Genomic DNA, 23578 nt, shown 5'->3' on the forward strand with positions numbered 1-23578 from the left:
GTTTGATAAATTTAGCTTCTTCAAATGCCAGCAGCCTTTTTAGGTGTAACATTTTGATTCAGTTGTTTGTACAGATTATTATCTTTTCATAATATGCAGCAAATAAAGAACAGGGTTATTTTATTTATTAGATGATCCACATCCATAAAGAATGGAGAGTTATTTTTTAACTTAAATATATTACTTGCTGCACAGTACAAAAATGACAGTTTTTTCATGAAGTTGTTATAATTGCTTTTATATGGCAGTAGATACAACAAATTACATAGACTGTATCTTATTTGCTAATAAACACTTGTGAAAGAGAGGAAAAACTATTTTGTGATATTAAGTTGTAACTGTAATAGCCTGAGGAATAACAAAAAATATTACATATGGTGAAATCTGAAATTTTTACTGTGATTTATAGATGGGGACTTAACACATTGTAAAAAACAATTGAAAGATAAACTTTATTAACTGTAAAGTAAGATGAGTTTACGGTGACAATGGAAAATACTACTTTAGCTAGTGTTGAAAGCTCTCGACATCAAAAGTAGATTTGGCCAAAATCTGAAGGAAATACTGAAAAATAACTGGTGGAACTGAGCAGTATGTAAAACATTATATTGTTATCTTTTCAAAAGTGTGCTATCCCCATAAGCAAGGTTGGGAAGAAATATGCTCTGTCTAACATTTCTGTTGTATCTATGAAAACTCCCACCAGTTATGGAAAGAACATAATGAACTTTTCTTAAAATAAATCAGTATTGAGGTAAATTAATATGGTATAAATTTGTGGGCTGTGATGACTTGCCAAAATTCATGGAGTGTGTTACCCTGCACTTGAGTGTGGTTTAGTCATTAGTAAAAGTAGAGTAGTTTTTTCCCAAATGCTGCTAAACCATGACACACTAGAGAAATTGTATGATACTGAACCATATAGTACTATAGTGACAACTTCTGTGGGACATATCATAAGCTCCATAGGAGGAGAACCTGTGATGATTAGCAGGTAGGACAACATCACTGTAGTCACATTCAAGATTTTGTCTTGCTGTGTGTTAAAGCAATGCACACATCCACGTGACAGAAAAATTCAACAACATCGAGAACTGTGTTTGAATCAATGTTGTCGTTTCCACTGCTGTATTGGAAATTTGTAATTTTAGCTTATTTGATGTTTGTAACCATATAGTACCTATTTTGTAAGAATCTATCATATTGAATGAGTAAGCTTTCAAACAAAATATAATACCTGGTTAACATCAACTGAATCACAAAGAGTAAACAAGGTTTCTAAACTAAGGTAGGTTGTCTTGTTTAAAATTAAGCTTAAATTTATTTATTTTAATATTAGTTGTACTATGTTGTGTAACTTAGTGTTTGACAGAATAATATTACAAACAAAACTTGAGAAACTTGGGTGTTTTTTTTTTAATATAATTCAGAGGAAAATACTAAAATGGTTTATTATGTTGTGTCAGTTTTATTGAAAACAGTATCATTCAAGAAGCTACAAAACTAAAAACAGTTTCAGATTTTCAGTAAAATGAAAACACTATTTTTGTATTTGTGCCATTTCTGTTTCAGGTGTTAATCGTTGATAGCAGGTCATTTCTCGAGTATAATACCTGCCATGTTGCCAGTGCTGTTAATGTTTGCTGTTCAAAGCTTGTGAAACGTAGATTACAACAGGACAAGGTAAGATGAAAAACTTTTGTTCACATAATATTTGAAAAGGTAGAATGTTAAGTATGTGGCTGAAATAAAAGTTTTTTCAGTTGTTTTAGTGTTCTTTGTTTGTTGGTTTTTTGTGGTTAATGCAAGGCTTTAATTAATAATTTACATTTACTGTTGTATGTTACATAAATGTAAAATTTTACATAAATGCTCCTCCAAACTTTACACTAGCTATGTTTGCAATAAAAATACATTCAAATAATTAAAAGTAAATTTAAAAGCCTGCAGTTGTATATGCACTTATGGAGTTTATGTATAATTTTACATTTACTGTTGTATGTTACATAAATGTGAAATTATACATAAACTCCATAAGTGCATATACAACTGCAAGTCATCAATTAAAATTCATTTTTAATTATTAGGTTATATTTTTATTGCAAACATAGCTAGTGTAATGTTTTAAATTTTAAAAATAAGTGTTCAAAGTTGACAAGAAGTCAATTCTGAGCTTTTGTTTTGGTCAGTAGAAAGATACTTCCATTTAAAAAAGAAGATAGTACTAATCCAAGATAATATCTTCATGCATTGTACCATTTGATGTTTTTACAATTTTTTACAAATATTTCAACTTTAAAATATTTAAAATTTAAAATATCTGCATTTGGTATCACATCAATCTTTGAAATTAATTGACAGAACCAGTATGTACTTTATTACTCTCTAATTATTCAAATCACTTATAACAGCTTAACCTTTTTTGCAACTAAGTTAATACTTTAGATATTACCTCCAGACGTTATGAGAAATTTGAAACAACTACTTTTTTATTCAATTAACAAAACTGAATTGTTTGTAGCTCATTAACTTGTAGAATTAACCAGCAAAAACAGAATCTGTCATTTTTGATTGGTACAAAACAGCTTACATTAATTTCAATGGGTTATTTTTGCCAGATATTAAAAATAATTAAAAGTGTACAAAATCTTTTATTCTATTAGCATTTACGAAGACTAATAGAGTTAAGTTACAAATTTCCATTAATACACAAATTATTTGGAATCACTGGATACTGAAACAGTAAAGATATTCATTTTAGTGTTCTGTAACAATGGACTGCTAAATAATTTACAATAAGTTAACAAAATTAGTTTTAATAAATAAAATAAAAATTGCTCATGCAGTTTGTTTCTTCAGTCATTACTTAAGATACACAAGTGAGTGAACATGCTATATTATGTATACCATGTACTTAAGATATTCATTTTACTATTTGTGATTCATGGTTGATAGATGAAAAATAAATTATTATAATTTGCAACTTTTGATTACAAAAACATGGTCAGTATGCCTTATTTCACTCATATTTCATCACTACATAATTTCATCTACATTTTCTATTTTTATTATAAAATTCAAGATGTTCAGGTATTTTATAAATTAACATTTGTTGTTATTATTAAAATATTTGTCAGTTATGTAGCATAATTGTAATTAACTTTTACAGATGTTATCAATAATATGTTTGATATTTTTACAAAAAATTACCCATGAAAAATCTTAACCTTCATTTTCAGATCTTTCAGTTTTGACTGTTATTTTTCCTAGTGCTGGCTGTATCTCAGGAATAGGATGTATAAATTCTCATAAACATTCTTGAAATAAAAAATCTTTGCTTAATGTGAAGTTGGTTAATTGTAATACTTTCTTTAATAGATTAATGTGTATTTTTGTGAATTATATTGTCCACATGTTTCACTGATTATATATTTTATAATTATTATAATTTCATACTAAGTTTATTAACTCTTCAATGAAGTTGTTGAAATATCTTTGGTATTTTTGAAATACTACATTTTTTAATGGTGATTCGTTAGAATGTTTCATACAAACTAGATGTATTGTTTCATTTAATGATGATAGTATTATTTATAAAAAAATATTAAAGTAATTGAAAGTCGTGACTTGTTTTTATTAGTGGTAGTTTCATAATCTTATTACAAATTGTCCATCTCAGTAGTACTGCTGATAAGCACTGAACTAAATTTCATTAGTAGTAAGAGTAAAGTAGAAACTATTACCATTTTCTACTATCACTGACCATTATTAAAATTAACTGAACTTACTAGAAGTGGTATCCTTGTTATTGTTTCAAAAATTAGGTATCTAACCATATTCCAGTGAAAGCTGATTTTGTATATCACTCATCTCTTACTAGATTTTGACTTTTCATATGTCTTCTTCAGATCATTTATGTCTTGATTAGAAGACTTAAAAAATATGAAAATGATTTTATCACTTTTTTTTAAAGGAAAATTTCATTTATGTAGTTGAACAATGTACTGTAAAACTTACATATTCTTGAATAAATTAGGCAGGTTTTGAAGGGATTGAAATTATAGCAGACATTTTGATTTTTTATTGGTAAATGTGTCTTGAAGAATTCATTTACCTTTTAATCACATTACAAAATAGCAGCTTTTTTATTGTATGTGTGTTCAAAAACAATGACAACTATGATGTTTCTATTTTTACCTGTGTTAGAGTAATCTACTTAGATTTTGTTTGTGCTACATACTATTAAGTGGTGTGTTTAGTTTTTTCTGAGTCAGATTCAAACTTTTTTCTATCTGTTCTTTCTATTGCTACATTTTTTCTGTATATCTTGATTTAAAATATAAAGCTTCTTTGATACATTTTGGTTTATGTATAAATATGACAAAATGAGTGTTATCCACAAGTTTTAAATTGGCCTTAGATAGCTGTATAAAATAAATTCTCTAGATTAGCAGCTAAGTAATGTGCTGTTATCTAATCTTGCCAGAAATGGTATTCATTTTTAAACCAGTTCATTATTTCAAGACTGCTTTTCACACTAAGAGTAATTAAGATTGATTTATATAACAAATATTAAAAAAACAAAGCTTTATTCTAAATACACAAATGTTCATTACTTTTCTGTTAAAGAATTTAATTTTATTCTGCCATCTGTCACTGTAATGCTGTATGTTTCAAATACCAGGTCTTTTTTTTTCCTTTTAGCTTAAAAATGTGAAAATTTCTTGTTCACGACAATTTTCAAAATTTATAACTGTCAGTCATCTGTATGTGTATGTGGCATATGCCTATAAACTTTTAACTCTTGCACCTAACTGGATACATCAGTTGCTCTAAGGTAGATTTACAGCATTGAATAAAAATGTTATTGAAAATAATATTTTTTATTAAATACATAAGTTGAAATGTACTAAAGGTTTTGTGGGTTTTTTACACAATGTTTTTTGAGCAAAATACAACAATTTATAGTTTTATAGGAAGACAGTCAAAATAGTTTTAAAGAACATAATGCCAATGTGAACCTTGTAATTGCAATATAAGTGTAATTTTATTGGTTTTAAGTAATTACTGCTTCTGAACCATTGTTTTCCAGGTGTTTTTATAAAGATTTTGAAAAACTTCATCATGACGAGAAACCCACTTGAGGTAAAAATGTATCTCTGGACAGCTGATATGGGTATTAACACTTTTTCCATAATATAACAATCTGCTGTATTTTGGTAAAAGTGTTAATACCCATACCAGCCATCCTGAGATACATTTTGAAAAACTTGCTTCATAATTTTATACTTTGAGTTATAATGTTTAATTACAATAGAGAAATATTTTTTCATGGAATAAGATGAGATAGAACACATGTAAATCATTTGGCATCTGACTGCATGTAGTTTCATTTCACTGACAAGTCTGCAGTTTTATTGGGCCATATTTACACTTGTAACTTAACTCCTTAGCTGTGGAGTTTTTCACTTAAAATGACTGCACAGTGTGGAATTCAAGAATTGTATAATTTTTTTTAGTTTGATATATTTTGTTTGTATTATGTAATATTTCAGTATATATTTATAAAAGTAATTCAGCATGCAAGGAGCCAGGGGGTGAGCCAGTCATATCAGCAGAAATAAATGATTAACCAATCAAAATTTAGTAATCAGTTGAGTGTGTTCTGCATGCTGTTGCTCAAAAGAAATTAAAGCACAGCATATAGTGTGTTCTACAATTGCTTGTCAGTTTACAGTTGTACCATATGCACATTTCATGGTTGCTTGTCAGTTTGCAATCACACCATATGGCACATTCTGCAGCTGAGAGGTTGAGTAACTGTTTAGGGTTCAATAAAAAATTCCAAAGAGAATTAATAAAAAAATTAAATATAAAAATGGGTTTAAAATGTATTGAATATATAAAATGAAAAAATGCTGATTTAAAAAATAAAGTGAGCTTGCTTTCAATTTTTGTATTGTATAAAACTATTTCTTATTATATTACCAGGTATAAAAATAGTAATTGAAATCCAAAACACAGGTGACCATTTTTATTATTTTGAAAAACGTGTATCATAATGAAATCTTTTTTACTTTTCAAAGCTGTGGATTAAAACAGATATCACATGTAATATATTAATGATATATTCTATGTTATAAAATTTATCTAATCTATAGAAAGTTCATCTTAAATTTTTAAAAATTCATCCAGCAGTTTTTACAGTGGAATACATTGAGGCATTGTCAACTGTGTTTTTACGTAATGGATGAAAAATACTTTGTAGGTGAATTTGACCCTACTGTAAGATGTATGTAATGGTTGATTCACTATCATATTCAGGTTTCTCTAAGATTCATCAGTTTTCTGTCAACAGCTAGAGAAAAGTTCCATCTTTTGTTTTGTGCACACATTTATTGAGTGTGTTCATCTGTTGTATCTAGAAAAAAAAAGTTTTTGTATGAGCTGCAAGCGTGTCACCAGCCATTTTGTTGAACTCAATCAGCTAGGAATTTTTGACTGGTTCAAATACATATCCTTATGAATGTCTCATTAGATTTGGTGGTGTTCTCATCTTTAGTAAATTAGTGTATTTGAGAATGCAACAGTACAGTCTTTATTTTTTACCTTTTCACAGGAAGGTGTCATGTGTGTTATTAAATTATATTTCTTTCATGAAAATATGTCTGACAGAAATTATATAAAGTTTGTTAACTTAAATATTATCAATATGTTGTATCAATTCATTGTTGAAGTTTGTTTCCATTACTATATATATACTCTGCATTAAGTAATTCAAAGTGATTCAGAATATCAGTATGCTTTCTTCTTAACATTTTTCCAAGCCAGTGGTATCACTAGTAATTCCTAGTTGTTTTTTCTTGCAGTAAAAATACTCAACTAAACTGCATAAATACTAAAATAAACTTTCAAAAAATATTTTCAACTAGCTTTTCTATTATTTCCAATGACATGACATTTCTTAAAGAAAAAATATTTCTTTTCATTTTGGAATTAAGTTTTGTTGTTGTTGTTCAGAAAGCTCCATTTTATATACTCTTGACATTTTAAACTTCATTAATATTTTGTTTTAATACTTTATTTTCTCAGTTGAGTTAGTTACCATTTTTGGCTATAAATCTTTAAAAGATGCAAAATGTGACAAAGCTTTCTCAGTGACCAAGGGCTTGACCTTTCAGAGTATCCCAGGTTAGGCTATGTATCTATATTTTTGCTAATCAGTTTCTTGGTTAGAATCAACATATGCTTAATAAGCATAATTTTATTTGATAAATAATAAATTTTATTTATTACATTGTTTAAATACACTTAATAATAATCAATAAGGACTAGGGTCAACAAAATATTATGCCATTTGTTGGTGTTTGCCTAATGTCTTCTAAAAAAAAAATACATAACATTAAAACAAATATAACTTACACAAAGTTTTTTTTTATATTTTTTAGGTACAGTTTACTTCGTAGAAATAACTCAGATCTGTGGTTTGTTACTAAGCCTTCTTTCCATAACATTCCATCTGGTCACTTTTCCATGAAACTGTAACATAATTTTCCTGCTGCTTTATTTACTACAACTAATGAAAAATATTTTATAAATGTAAAATTATAGAGATGGTAGTACCAAAGAGAATGCAAACAAGAATCATTTTCAGTCTTAAGGTTTAATATTACACTGTAAAATGCATAAGTACAAAAATGGTTATGAGGTTTGTCAGTTCAACTGTCCTTGCAGTGAGTAATATTCAAGATGCATTTTGACTCAACTTGTATACAAGTTCTTGGATCTTAGTTTCAATAAGTGCATAACAACGGTCAAGAATATATAATATCCAACTGTAGTTATATTAAAGTCAAATTATGTATTTTACAGTATAAATTAAACATTAATATTGTAAGTTTATATTATGGATGATCTATATATAGCTATAATATCCCTATAATCTTTCTTGCATGATTTCTGGCACTAACATACCTACATCATTTTCACTTGCAAAATATTTCTTATTACTTGTTTTGTGACAGTTTTCCCCTGACTGAAAATTAGTGTATTTTGTGAATGTGTTTAATAAAATGTATTATTGTGTATTGATATTTTTGTTACTTCTTTATTTAATACACAGTGTAGGGGTTGGCTCCTTAAAGACACTGACTGTATAGTATATGACTTTATAGGGTACAAAGCAGTGACTATTTCACATGTTACAGTCATCTAATGTTTGTCTCTTATTGAGTGTCAATTTTTGTGCCACTCTGTACTCAAGTTTTTTTAATGAAACATTAGATTTCTGTAAGAAAGATAACTTTAGTGTAAATGACATTATCTTTAGAATTATGACTTTCTTTTTTTTCAAATACTACCAGTTATTATGACATAGTTCACTGTCTAGAATTATGTAAAGTGGAATTAAATTTCAATTTATTTTAAGGATAAAGTTGTTGTAGAGTTATCTCAACTGAAACAAGAGAAATGATGAACAGTTTAGTAGGTTGGTCACTTTCTGGTTTAGTATCATAGTCATGGTTTCTTGCTTTTTTTTTGAGCTTATTGAGTAAAGAAACAAATTAAGTAAGTGGAAATACTGTTTTAAAGTAAAATTCTGTCATTATTGACTTTTAGCTTGCATATTTTATTAAATTTTTTGAGTATCTTGGTCTTTTCCCTACACTTACAGTGACTCTGTAATACATCATCCAGAATAGGTTATAATCTGCTCTATCCAGTTGTGTTTTCAAGCTGAGCTTCATTAATAGTTTAGATCACATGACTCAAGATTATAAAAAGGGTGAGAATGAAACCACAAAAAAAAAGGAAAATCACAACAACAAAATTATATTTTCAAGGGATGATAATTTCTTACAAAAACAAAATTATGATTTGGCATGGTTAAAAAAAAATGTAAAAGAAATTACAAGTGTATTGTTTCCAGACAAGACTCCTCAAAGCTGCACTTAAATGAAAATTTTTATTTTGCTTTGTTTCATTCAAAAAAATGTTAGAAAATGACTGTGTTTTTATATGTACATGTACACACTCATGCACACACACATGTATGTATGTGTATAAATATGTTAAAGATAATTCTGAATTAAAGTTCATCAAATAGTTGTTAGTATTATTATTACTTAAACTCTGAAATTTTACATGCAGTTTGGAATAAGTTGGTTTTTGGGGTAGTAAAAGCATTGAACTTTGTATGATGCTTATTTGAGCAAGTTCATTTGTAGCTGAAAAACATGTTACTGAGATTTTATTAAAAGTACTTTGTCATAGGTGTTAAAGTATAAAGCCGTGTACTATAAATAATTGAAAAAGAGTCAATTAGCTTTTCCATTTCTGTTATTAACAGTGTCAGTTTCATATATCCTTTCCATTAGCTCAGCAATACATCTGCAAGCATACAGTGTTAAAAAAAAAAAGTCATTACTCTTGGTTAGCACAGCACAGATAGCCAATTTTGTAGCTTTGTGCTTAACTACAAACAAACAATTTACTGAAACATAGGACCTTCACATAAGGTTTTGCATGGAATATTGTTTGTCAAATGGTGTTTTTGTCCTAGGTTCCATGGTTGGATTTACAGTATTACTAGGTGTGGTATGGCTACACTTTTATATGCTTTGCACTGCTATGATACATCGTGGTATTTAAATATATTTTATGTTTTTATCTTTTTTTATAGTATTGTAATATTTATTTTGAATTCATTCTTTTATGTGTGCAAGTGTCACGTAAAATGTGGACAAAAAACTAAATTTAATTTTTCAAGTTACCTTTGTTCATTTGTTATTCTCAAAAAAGTAAACAGTACCTGTTGGCTGGGAACAACATTGCTTTCTAAAAACATACTTACCCACTGACAGTATGGCTATTCTTCGACGTCATCTTTGCCGATTTGAACATTGGTCTTGCTTGCTTCAGTTCTTTATACCACACTTAATTTCCATTAGCAATACCTAATTTGCAAATTTTTACAACCTCATCAGTGTGCCTTCTATACCAAGAGATAGACAGGCTCTTAGTGAAGAGATAGGGTGGGAGAGTGTCTTCTGGCACTTTTCTTTCCTATGTTGGTTTTTCATACTCCTTTTTATCTGTGTAATGTGAGATTCTGGGGCTTTTCCTTGTCCACTTTAGGTCTACTACAGTCTGCTACTCTCTTGTTAGTGAAGGGGGATGACTTTAGTTTCTTCTCCCTGATTTTTCTGGTTCAGGCTGGGAGATTTTTTGTGTTATTACATGTTAGGATAAACAGACCTTCTTGCATTTTTGTCTGTTTTGGTTGTTTGCCTCTTTATGGGTTTTTTTTTGTTTGTTTTTTTCTGCTGATATGTTGATATTGTTAGTTGGAAATCTTATAATGTTCGAAGGACTTTCTCTCTCCCCTTAAGTCCTACTACATCATAAGTCCTTTCTTTCTAAGCCTCTGGTAATTAGGAGAAAGGGGATATGACCATCTCTGCAATTCTTTTGTCAGCTGTTTCTCACCTCTGCAGTTGATTATTTGATGAATTGTTTTGGCCTATCATGCCTGGAATTATGTGACCCACTTTACCTCCTCCTGTGGTGCTCAACATGACTGTGTTTTCTTTGAAATCTCTCAGTTTTTCTTGAATTTGTCCACTTCCTCAGAAGGAAATTCCCAAATATCCATTTTTGCATATTTTGGTTTCTATTACAAATGAGATATCTTCCAATTTACATCATGACAGACTCACCACATTTTTTTTTTGCTGTTCAGTGTTGGATTTTTTACAGACTTCTTCCATTGATTTTCTCTTACATTCTTGGGTCACCTTCTTCTGGTAGTTTTTTCCCAACTTCATGGCCATTTTTAACAAAGTGTGCTGAGTAGGAGGGGATACTTTTGTACAATATTGTCTCTATTTTCTACTGTCCATTACATTTTACTTTCAGTAGATCCCACTTTGTGGGGAATGTTGCCCAAACATGTGCTTCACTCAGTCCAATTTCACACTATCAACCAATTTGATTATTATTACTACTGGTTGCAGCAGGCTCTGTAGAGATGTTCCATAAGACCATATAGTTGCTTACCTGATGGTATTACTATATTATTCTGTGCTGTCACTAATGGACTATCATGTGTAAATCTAAATGGAATTCTACCTCTCTCTGATGGTCATTAGATTGAATAAATAGGGATTGATTTGCTGTTAAAAATTTTGAGAGCATTGTTTACTTACTACTCTGTTTCCAGAGCATTGTTCCTCAGGATTCTCCAGTATACATTACCCCCTTACCCATGCCAAATTCTACTAGTGGAGCTAAGGATTCCTTTCAACTCCTAGTTTCCAGTTGCAGGGTAGGTGGATAATAGCTTTTTCCTCCAAAGTATTAGTATATGTTCTTTCATCTTTGAGAAGAGAGCAAAGTTGAGGGCCATGTTACTTGGGTCCCTAGATGTTTTTCCCATGTCATTAGGAGAGGCACCAGCCTCTGCAGGAGCCTACTTGTAATTGTGGTTCAGATTTCACACAAAGCTATCTGGCTGAGGAATGCATGGCCCACATTTTTTATCAATATCGGTTTTGTATATTATTCATGGAAGGAGATCCATTATCTCCTCATAAGTCCAAATGTGAAGTAGTGCTATTGTAGGTCCATAGTGGAGGAGTGAGGATGAGTGTTCATAATTCCATATTGGATGAGATCCATTCCTTTGGTTGAGTAAGGCACACATGATCCAGTCATTCCAAGAATGAGGCATAGCTTTTTGGACTTCTTTAGGTAGAGGAGAAAATTTGTCTGCTGTATTGTTGCTTACTTTCTCATGATTCTGGTAGTGTGAAATGCATTACTCTATGGCTACAGGTTGGGATCCAACCAAATGTATGTGTGTGTATGACATTGTAATCCAGTAGCCTTAGCCACCAATGTGGGATATAGGGAACAAGACCCCTTAATTCCATCTCTGACTTTTGGAACTTTGGCTACCTAGTTGGGGCTAGTCTATAATGATTACTTGTGTACCATTACATCCTTGATACAGGATCTCAGTTGTGGGTGAAGTGCATACCTATTCTGGATATAGTGTGGCTCCCCTGCTCATGTACCACTTGGTACACTATTGTTCTGTGCAGATGCTTTCTCTATTGACCATGCCTGCACAGGACTCTCCACTTTCCCAGTATAGGATTCTAACTATACTGTCAGCAAATGGTATGTTTTGGAAGCATTTTCCTAAACTGAAAATGTATTTCTAGTAATATTCACCTTTGCTGACACTACCCTGTGGTGTGGATTTCCTGTACATGGTGAGGAGACCTCCCAGGGAAGGTTCTGTTCTTTCACTTTACCTTCTCTGGAATCTAAACATCCACCAACGTGTTTGCCATGCATGGTGACACCTAAAGGGGAGGAGAGGATTCTGGTGGTTGAGGGGCCCAACCCTAACACACCTCTCGAAGAATCTGAGCAGCAATCTTCATCATCTGTAACACCTGTACCTCATTTTCTTATACTACATTCTTTTTCAGACAAACCTTTAAGGCAGATATCTCACTTTTTCATTCAGAAGGGACTAGAGGGGCTTGCTGGCTTTCCAAAGTCAATAAAGAAGCTTTGCTTTGGTGACATATTGATGGAAACATCCACATCTCAACACAGTGAACTCCTCTTGCTTTAAAAGGTAATTGGGGATATACCTATTGAGGTTACACCTCATGCTACTTTGAATTTGTCATGAGGAGTTACTGTTAAGAGGGATTTGAAGAACATCCTCAAGTCAAAGATTCTCGCTGGTTTCTCTACCCAAGGAGTTTCTGCAGTGAGGTATATTTCCATCTGCAAAGATTGAAATATGATGCTGACCAATGTCCTCATTCTGACATTTACATCACCACATAACCTGCCACCATCAAGGCAGGTTATCTAACTTGCAAGGTATGGCCATACATTCCAAACCCTCTTAGATGTTTCCAATGTCAGCTGTTCAGTCACTTGAAGACATCATGTTGTGGTTCCTTAACGTGCATTCATTGTTGTGGCAAGAACCACTATGCCTATAAGTGTGAAACGGACCCTCATTGCATCAATTGCAAAGGCTGTCATCTGTCCTACTTTTGTTCTTGCTTGAAATGGTTGGAAAAAAACAGGCGCAGTATTTGAAAACTATTCAAAACTACTTACCCTGAGGCTCAAAAGTTGCTGTCCGCCCTTCATCTCGGACATATGATGCTGCACTTCATTCCACTACTACAGTAGGAGTGCAGATGGCACTGTACTGAGAACAGTACCAGTTTTCTTTTGTGCCTCCAAAAGGATCGTTCTCAAACCAAATGAAAAGTCTTTTGATCTTCATGGTTAAAAAGTTGATGAATGAACTTTAACACCCATTTCTGTCCCTAACATATATTCCAGCAAACATCAAGATCCACTTCCTTTGGTTCTGGGTTCCTCTTCTTCCCACATCCCAAGATGCAAAATGATCATTTGTTTACATCCTCAGTTGCTGGAATCCTCTTCCAACAACAAAGACCTGCCCAGTCAACCGAGGGCAGGATCTATGGAGGTCAACAGACCTTCCTCGAATAAAAACAATAAAGGAAAAAGATGTGGTCATAAACAGAAGAGCTCTCCATCCAGTTTGCCAACACATAAATAAAAATAGCCATCTGGATACAATGGAACTGTTGAGGTTTAAGTTCTAATCTGGATGATATCAAAGCACTGATTGCTTCCTACCATCCTGTATGTCTTTCCTTACAGGAAACATTTCTCAAACCTTCTGATACAGTCACCTTTTGGCAGTTTTCTTTGTACAGAAATGACAGGCTGTGTGATGGACGAGTGCATGAAGGGGTGACACTGTTGGTTGATTAGCATGTACCCACCCTACCCTGTCTTTGCACTCAACACACCCTTGGAGGCCATAGCCATCTGTGTTTACTTGGGTTGTACCATCACTGTTTGTTCTCTCTATCTGTTGCGTGGAGAGATCTATGATCAATCAGACCATGATGCTCTCATTGAACAGTTGTCATCTCCCTTTTTAATCTTGGGGGACTTTAATTATTCATCATCCCCTCTGGGGAAGTGCTGATATTGATGGGAGAGGCTGCTCCTTAGAGCATATACTCTCTGATCACAATCTTTCTCTTTTCAATAGTGGTTCTTATACTTGTTTTCATGCATCTAGTCTCTCCATTACTGCTGTTGATCTCTCAATTTGCTCCCCTTCACTACTCTCCCACTTCTCTTAGAGGGTTGGCAATAACCCACGAGGCAGTGATCATTTTCCTATAATTTTGAGAGAGACTGGCTGTGGTCAGTGCCACCTGACCTGCATGCCCCATTGGAAGCTAGATCAAGCAAACTGGCCCTCTTTCACTGCTCTCATTGAACTTGATTCTGCCATTGTCTGTAAGCCATTAAAAGATGATTGTGTGGCAGTAGTAATTGACTGTATTATACAAGCAGCTGCTCAGTGTATTCCTAAAACCTCGATACATTTTCCACGATATCCTCCTCTATGGTGGAATCCTGCCTGCCACATGGCATGGAAGGATCAAAACAACAGGCCTGGGATACTTTTTGTAGGTATATCACACTCTCGCATCACATCGCTTTCCAGCAGGCCCGTGCTCATGCTTGGTGGATAAGATGTCAAAGCCAGAAGGAATCTTTGATTAAGTTCACAACCTGCATATCTTCTACCAAAATCATATGGGACACGATTTGGAAGGTTTTTTGGCAGTATAATTCTGTCCCCATCTCGATCTTGCCCTCTGATAGCCAGGAAGTAGCTGATACCCAGAACATTGCATGTATTCCAGGTGAAAACTTTTGCCAGGTGCCAAGTACTTGTGCATCATCCTCCACCTTCTTAGCCATAAAGAATCTGACAGAGTGATTGATCACCTTCTTCCTTTCGAGCTGATTTTCTCTTTACCTGTAATTGTGATGGTGGAACTCAAACTGGTCCTTCATCAGTTGGACCTGATGATGTACACTATGAAATGCTGCACCATCTATCTCCTGTTTGTCTTGCTATTCTTCTGATTGTTCTTAACCAGATATGTCAGGAGAATGATTTTCATAATTCCTGCTACCAGGATACTGCCCTACCTTTCTTTAAGCCTGGGAAGGATCCCTAGATTCCTTCAAACTACCATCCAACTGCTTTGATGAGCTGTCTTTGTAAGACCTCCAAGAAGATGGTTCATGCTTGTCTTCTTTGACTTGAGGAATCAAACAACCTCCTCTCACACACCCAGTGTGGTTCTGATGACAACGCTTCCCCATGGATCACATGATTCAACTGGAAATGTCAATCAGAAAAGCCTTTCTCAAAGGACAACACCTTGTATCAATATTCTTTGTCATTGAGCAAGCTTATGATACAACATGGAGGTAGGGCATTTTGTTAGACCTTCATTTATATGGGTTATTTGGCCATTTGCCAATTTTTATTAAAAATTTTTATTGGACAGGTGATTCTAAGTTTGTGTGTGTTTGACACTTTCCTGTTCTTTTCTACAGGAATTTGGAGTCTTTCAGGGCTGTATTTTGAGTATTGCACTTTTCAGTATAAAGATTAATGCCATCACTGAACAACTCCCTCATATTGTTGCAAACAGGCTCTACTTTGACAACTTTCACATCTCATGTCAGTCGTCAAACATGATATATATTGAGCAGCAGCTACTGACTGTCCTCAATCATTTACTGAAGTGGACCACACCAAACAGCTTTAACCTGTCTCTCTCTAAAACCATTTGCATGCACTTTTGCCACCAACAGGGTATTAAGGTATTAACCCTGATCTCCAACTCTATATCGGTGAAGTTGTGCTGCCTGTGTTCCCTGAGACAAAGTTCTTGGGGCTTATCTTTGTTAGCTGACCTTTATGCCACACATCAAGCAGCTATGGGTCAAATGTTCAAGAGCACTGAACATCTTCTGTGTCTTCTCTTTCACCACTTGGGGAGCTGGTTGATGCTCTGTGCTGAAGATTTATCATGGTTGTATTCGATCAAAACTAGATTATGGATCACTGGTCTATGGCTCTGCCAGGACCTTGGCCTTGAAGATACTGGACCCCATTTATCATCAGGGACTTTGGCTTTGCACTTCCCCAGTTCAGAGGTTATATGCTGAGTTTCATGAACCTTTTTTGCACCTCTGCCATTTTCAACTGTCTTTACTATATGCTTTTAAACTTCATTTTTTACCAAAGCATCCCATTTGTAGTTGTGTTTTCCTTTTTTGTTGGCCATACTTTTTCAGAACAGACAATGTGTCATTGCACTTTTAGACCTTTGTATCCAGGTGTAGTTGAATGAATTGGGTCTGTCCTTGGATAACATTGCTGTATCCACTGGTCAGCCCACACCATCATGGCTTATTACAGTTCCCAAGTGGGACCAATCTTTAAGTCATTTGAGAAAAGCAGTCACTCTAGATTGGTAGTACTATCTGTTATTTGCTGAACATCTTTCAAAACACTTTTCCATTCCTTTTTATACAGATGGTTCAAAATCAGGTGGCTCTGTGGGCTCTGCCATGGTTTTTTGTGGTTTGGTGGTTGCAGGCAAAATCCCCTTTACAGCTTCTGTGTTCACTGCTGAACTGTTACGCCATTTCTCTTGTCCTGGATCACATAGATGCTAAGCAGTACTCAAATTGCACTATTTATACTGACTCACTCAGCTCTCTATTGGCTCTGCAATTGTTTCTTTTTAGTTCACACCCTTTTATATGCAAAAACGGCTCGTTTGGGTTGAGAAAATATTTTACGTAGAAGACTGAACATTTCGACCTTCTACGTAAAATATTTTCTCAACCCAAACGAGCTATTTTTGCATATATATTTCTCTACAAGTGGGTTTTCTTGACATCACTGAGGAAGTTTTCTTAACTAGGCTATGCATTGGTCACAATTTTTTTAACTACTTGTTTTCTTTTATCTGGGATTGATGCACCAGTGTTTTGTGTGTAACACTCGGGTCACAATAAGCTACATTTTAATGTCTTTCCATTGTTATGACTCTCAACGATGGCACCATTTTAAACATTTTGTCCCATGGTTTATTTGTAACGTTAAACAGCATTAATGGCAATGGTGACGCTGTCCACCTTAGAAATGATTTTAGGTTTTGAAAGGCTTTTTAATGCTATTTAAGTTTTTTAATTTATTTATTAGACTTTTTTTAATGTGATTCCCTTTTAAGAATCAAAATACATCTAGTTTAATTTGAAATTAGAAAATAGCCATAACATCAGATAACTCAAAACCAGGATTGGAAGGGTCAACTTCAGGTGACTAACTAGACTTTTTGAACTACCTGTTTGAATTACATGTTAGTTGTCCTGGTGAGTTATAATAATTAAAATTTTGCTACAAGTCTTTTAAAACTTGTATTACTTTACTTTCTGTAATTGGCCATAAAGTCAAATAACTCAAAACCAAGTGTGTAACTCAGATTTTTATTTACCTGTTAGTCATCCTGGCAATTTATTATAATTACAGTTATACTGCAGTAAGTCCTTTACAGCTTGTATTACTGTAGTATTTCTCTTACTGTTGTAGACTAGATGTAAAATCTGGATTGATTGCTATTTTAGTTTTTACTTCAAAAACTAAACTATGTTTTGTTTTACCTGAATTTCCTTTTATGAATTTTAATAATTTTACTTTAATTTTAACTTTTTACCAGATGTTTGACACAGATAGCCTTGTTGCTTTGTAACATAAAACACCAAACCAACCAATCGCTGATTCTTTTTCAGCCACACTTCCCTTCTGAGAGTCACTATAAGTATCAAAAAGTGATTACATTATTTAAATGAGGTGCTTATATACAGTATCAGGATAGAGGGCACATTGATAAGGGTGGAGAAATTTGCATATCAGATATTGCCAAGAGCAGTTAAGTGGGGTATATGAAACTGGAGCATGTGAGACCAATATTTAAATGGACAAAGCCAATGTTGCTGAATAGCTATGTTGTCAGTGGAGTTATGTATTATTGGAAAGACATTTTCAGTGTTGGCAAAATTTAATTTATATAACACACTGTGTAAACATGTTGATAACAGTGTTTTTCCCATGGTTATTCATATAATATCTAGAGGTTACAACCCCATTAATTTTGCTGTGAGAATAACCAATCACGTGAGCAACATGTGGCACTCTGAATATAAATGAGATTCCATGCAATAAAATATGTTACATTTAGTCATTCTAGTCTGAAATTTCATCTTCTGCTTAGTTTGTGTTTGTTTACATAGTATGGTACCAGTTATCATTTTGTTAGTTTGAAGGAAGGATAAGGAAAAATGATGGCTCAGTGTATTTAAAATGTCTGAACAGGTACACATAGTGTTTGTGTCACTACATAATAAAGATTGTGCATTTTTCAATAACTACAAAATTTCTATTCATTAAAATGCAGAACCAAATATTATAATGAACAGTGTGAAATTAGAGAATATTTGATATGCAAAAATTATATGTGAACTGTAGCTAGAGAAATTTATTGAAAGTCAGTAAATATTTTATTTGCATTTGAGGGGCTTCATAATGATAATAATTAATAATTATAGTTTCTGATTACTTCAACTATCCATGTAATCAAAAACACTATTTTTAATTAGTTTATTACTTTCTTTTACATTAGTCAATTTAATCATGATTTCTACAAATTGATTATTTTATGTGATGACTCTTTGATGTCAGCTATTCTTATAGGTAACTTATGTTGATTATTAGAGATAACTGCCCAGCTGTAATGGCTATGTTCACAATATTTAAACAAATCAATAATTTTATTATACTAATATGTAAAAATTGCATGTCAAAATGTCATTGTTATCAAATTGGGTAGTTACAGAACTAACTAGCAAACTGGCACAAATTTATAATCTTTGGTGCGTTTGGTAAACTTCTTTTTTTTATGATTTTCTGAGTACATTAATTAAATTTTGTTTGATTTGTCTTTTTCAGATTTCTGTGAAAGAACTATTGTTACATACTTGCCAGTTTGATATTGATGAAACATATGATGTTGTAGTTTATGACCAGAGGTCATATTCTGTGGACATAAATGCCACTGATACTTTCATAGCTGTGTTAATGACAAAATTGGCACAAGTATTTAGAAGTGTGAATTTAGTCAAAGGTGAGTTCTAAAGTTTACTTACTTATAAAATTTGTGAGACATTTATTTCATGTACATTTTATGGAATAAAATTATTTTATTAATGTCTTAGTAAATTTATTTCATTTTCATATTGTAGTTGTAGAGAATAGTATGATCACAGTGTTCCAAAATTATGTAGTAGTTATTACCATAAAATTTGTCTTGCTAGATTATTTTTATGTATTGACAAGAAAATTATAGCAAGCCTTATATCTGTCCAGATTATCTGCAGAGGCATTAAGTTTATCATCAGTATAGTCTCTAAACATTATAACATAAACGTTATAGTGGACATTTTCAAAAAGAGATTAATCTGAAATACATTGAACTTTTTTTTCAAAACACACAAACTGACTGAGGTAACTGAAATTTTTCTTCAAACATGCTGAAACACAGAGGGTTTGGAATAACACATTTAATTGTGAAATCCTTTTTTATTTTAAAATATAATTTCTGTAGAATCAAACTTGAATCACAGGATGGAGTTTACCTCAATCTGTAAATCCACTGTGGTAAGGGTGTTTTTGAGATTGAGGATGCAGTCCAGATGCATTTCATTACTGATAAGAAGCACTTATTCAGTAAATTTTTTTTCAGTGAATAATTTTGTATATTTGTAGTGTATTGGCTTTTAAATGAAAGTGACCAATATATCTAGGCAGAAAATGACTGATTAGTGTAAAATAATGTCTTAAACCTAAATACTAGAGCAGTATAAAATCTAAATCAAATTTATTTTTGCTGATATTTTAGGTTGAGAAAGACAAAAAACTGTCATTAAGCCTTGTGAAAAGGTTGTCACTATCCTGTCAGCCAAATGACACTCCTATCAATAGAGCTGTTTTCTTTCATTAGAAAAACTTCATGAATATTTCAAGACTCACTAAACACTTTAGATTTTTCTCTCGTATTTCATCTGCATTTATGTTTTAGGTAAAATTTGAACCTGGAGCATGTAAAATCATGAAAGAAATAATTTCAAACAATGTAGTTTTGATGAAGAAACATTGTCAACTTTATTGTGTGTGAATCTTTTTAACTTTCTCATTATTTTTTTACCAGTCTTACAAGTGTGTTGAAGTAGTGCTTAGGTAAAATAAAAACAATTACCAATGGAATGGATAACTGTCAGTTCATCAGTTCATTTAAAAGGCATAAAATTATAAATTTCCCACTTTCTATATTTATTCTGTTATTCCCAAGATTGGATTGACGTATGGACAAATAATTTCTCTTTTGAAATTTCTTTGCATTTAATAACACTCATGCTTTTTTACACAAACACTTAACTCTAGCTAGCTCTAAAGGCATAGAAACAAAATTTATGAATGTTTTGAGTTTTTTAAAGTGTATATTTAAATTATTTGGCCTCATTGAATTTGAGAGGTTTTTTTTCATTTAAAAAAAATCCCATATTTTTCTGTTGTGACATCATTAAATCTACTATTTTTAAACATTTTCAGTTATGTACATAGTAAAGTATGGAATAATATTTATTTACTAATTATCTCCCAGCTTAGCAGTTTCGTTTAGGGTTTAAAATTGTGTAATTTAGGGTTTGATTCAGTTAGTGGATACAACATTGACAAGGCATTTGCAGCTTCATGCTAAAATATCATACATATGTACATGCCTATACATTGATTTTTTGTGTGTGTTTAATGAAAAACATTTAGAATAGGAGTGTGATGTTGTTAATGGTGGTATAGCATAGTAACAAGTATTCATGTTGACTATGTCTTATTATTCTTTTTGAGTTGTTAAAAAGTAAAAGATAATTTTTTGTAATTTAGGATTAAGTACATTAAAAATTGTAATAATGAACTGATTTTTAACCTTGCTACAAATATTCTTTTACTATGCAACACAGGAGGTTTTCTGGAATTCCAGGCTGCTTATCCTAATTTATGTGAAGATAAAACATGGAAATGCACACCATTAACATCCCTGTCACAGCCTTGTCTATCAGTTACCCACCAAGGGCCAACCAAAATTTTGCCATTCATGTACCTTGGTTCCCAAAGTGATGCATTCAATAAAGAAATATTAAAGGTGGGTAATCCCTGTAACTTAAGCTATAGGCAAGTAAAAATAACTAAAACTAGTTCTTAGCATAAAAGTATCTTCTACTACATATATGTTGTTAAAAAAATTTTGTAAATAAGGCCATAATTTGCATTTAAGTTGTATATTATATATGTTAAAAAATAAGCAGATAGACTGCAAAACTATGGAGTAAAAATGCTGCGTCATCAGCTTTCTAGATTAAATATTGCTGTTGAGCCAATGAAGGTGTATGATAATGGGGGGATACTATTAGGAACTCCAACTGGAAACTTTTAAAAAACATTGATATTTCTTTGTAATTAGTAATACAAAATCAGTATAATACGGTGAGATGGTTATTATACAGATTTCTTCATTAAAGCAGAATAAATTGTTCTTCATAGCATACAATTATGTTTTTCTCAATAAAGATAGTTTGTGAAAATTTTCACTAAAATTTTCAATTTCCATTTGTATACATATTGGTTACATCTTGACAAAGTTCTTAAAACTTATGAAATAATAGTATTTAGAGAGTACATGGGCATGTACTGATACCACAAATCGACAGCTTAAATGACTGTATATTTATTACAAAGGGCTAATTCTGTGAGCAATGCATTTATCATCTATATGTTTGTTTCATGGAGAATTTCCAGTCATTTCACAATGCAAGCTGCAAATTAAATGCCATGTTAATGAAAGTGAGCTCTTATAACCTTAAAAGAAGAAAACATAGATGAAGCTAGGCATATCACATTATACTAACAAGTGGATAATAAACAAGGAAAGAAAAATAACCCAAAAAAGTGGAGAAAACCAATTTGTTTGATTCAATGGCCACAGTACAATATAAATAAACAATTGTTCTTCTGGTTTGCATGGTTTTGTAATTTGCAGTATTTGGAGTAGTGCATAATAATGACCATCATATTCAGCTTGGTCAACAATGAAGTTTCAAGAGCAGCTAAATATTTGGAATATCATTCTTATAAAATGCAATTTACCCAAATATTCTTATAATCTAATCTTAATATAATACAGTATATTTTTAAACCCATTTGAATCAAATTGAAAACTTCTTTTATTGCTGCTTCATTAGTGCATATGGATTGTATTGTGTTTCCAATTACATGTTTAGGCACAAAAACAAAACATCAGTTGTAAGTCAAAATCTTTAGTTCTGATGAGTCTCATCATTTAGATAATTTGGGAGAATTCTTCTGTCCTTTCTTAGAAAACATAAACAAGAATAGCTTACTCATTAATGATCATTGGTTAGTTAAGTTTTAATCCTGTAAATCAGTCTGCTTGAGCTCCAAGAGAGAGACCTCATGTTTGTACCTCATAAAGCTGGTATGGGTATTAACACTTTTATTGATAAGCAGAGAAAAACTTTTTGACCTTCCTAGGACATCTTCAGGTTAGCAAAGAGAGCCTTCAATTGACTGTTGCCAGACCCATTTTAGGGACAAGAGTGTAAATGGGTACGGGATTGTAGGGGGTGTTGCAGTTGGATGTCAGGTTATTAATTATTATAGGTATAAAGGTGTTCCTTTATTTTGGTTTTAATTGTTGTATGAGTAGGACTTCTTTGATTTTGCATTGTTTATATCTGTTTCCCTACCTAGTATCTGGGAGTTTTCTATGGTTATGTTGTGTTTATTTGATTTGCAGTGTTCAAAAACATGTGAAGGTGTTTTTTGTGTTCTTTAAATCTAGTTTCCATTTTTCTACTTGTTTCTCCAATATAGATGTCATGGCAGCTGTTGCATTGTATTTTATAAATTATGTTGGTGTTGTGTTTGTCAGTGTAGTTTTTACATAGTATGGACTTTAGTTTTGTACCTGGTGTTTTAATAAATTTGGTGTTTACTGGAATGTTGTGTTTTGTTATGTTTTCTTCCAAATGTTGGTTATTTTTTCACTGATGTCGACAACATGTGGTATGCAGCAGTATAAGGTTTTGTAGTTTGTTGTATCTTGGGAGTTATTGTTCTTTGTTTTTTGTTGTTCTATTTGTGTGAGTATAATTTTTTCCACAGTTTTTTGAGGAAATTGATGTTGATGAAGTGTTTTTTATTTTGTTGGTTTCATCATTGATTTTATTGGATGAGCATAGTTTTGTGGTTGTGTTTATTTGATCTTTTTAATATGTTGAGTTTTTGTTTTGTTTCATGTGCTGAGTCCCAGGGAATGTGTAATCCAGTATGGGTGATTTTTCTGTGGATTTCTGTTTTGAATTGTGTATCAGTTCTGGTGATCTTGAAGTTAAGAAATGCTATTTGATTAGTTGTGTTTTTTTTTCCTGTTCACAGGTAAACTTAATGTTGGGGTGAACACTGCAAATCAAATAAACACAGCAT

At 32.2% G+C, this 23578-nt stretch overlaps 1 protein-coding gene across 5 annotated transcripts in view; it reads left to right on the forward strand.

Moving 5' to 3' along the window:
- Positions 1 to 23578, forward strand: part of LOC143225489 (uncharacterized) — an 82942-nt gene that overhangs the window by 35579 nt on the left and 23785 nt on the right. For all 5 annotated transcript variants that reach the window (XM_076454983.1, XM_076454979.1, XM_076454980.1 and 2 more), the window contains 3 exons: positions 1573 to 1683; positions 18971 to 19145; positions 21037 to 21218. In XM_076454983.1, coding sequence (XP_076311098.1) covers positions 1573 to 1683; positions 18971 to 19145; positions 21037 to 21218 — 468 coding nt within the window. The remainder of the gene's footprint in view (positions 1 to 1572; positions 1684 to 18970; positions 19146 to 21036; positions 21219 to 23578) is intronic.

Source organism: Tachypleus tridentatus, chromosome 9, assembly GCF_004210375.1.
Source record: "Tachypleus tridentatus isolate NWPU-2018 chromosome 9, ASM421037v1, whole genome shotgun sequence".
In the NCBI taxonomy this organism is placed as follows: domain Eukaryota; kingdom Metazoa; phylum Arthropoda; class Merostomata; order Xiphosura; family Limulidae; genus Tachypleus; species Tachypleus tridentatus.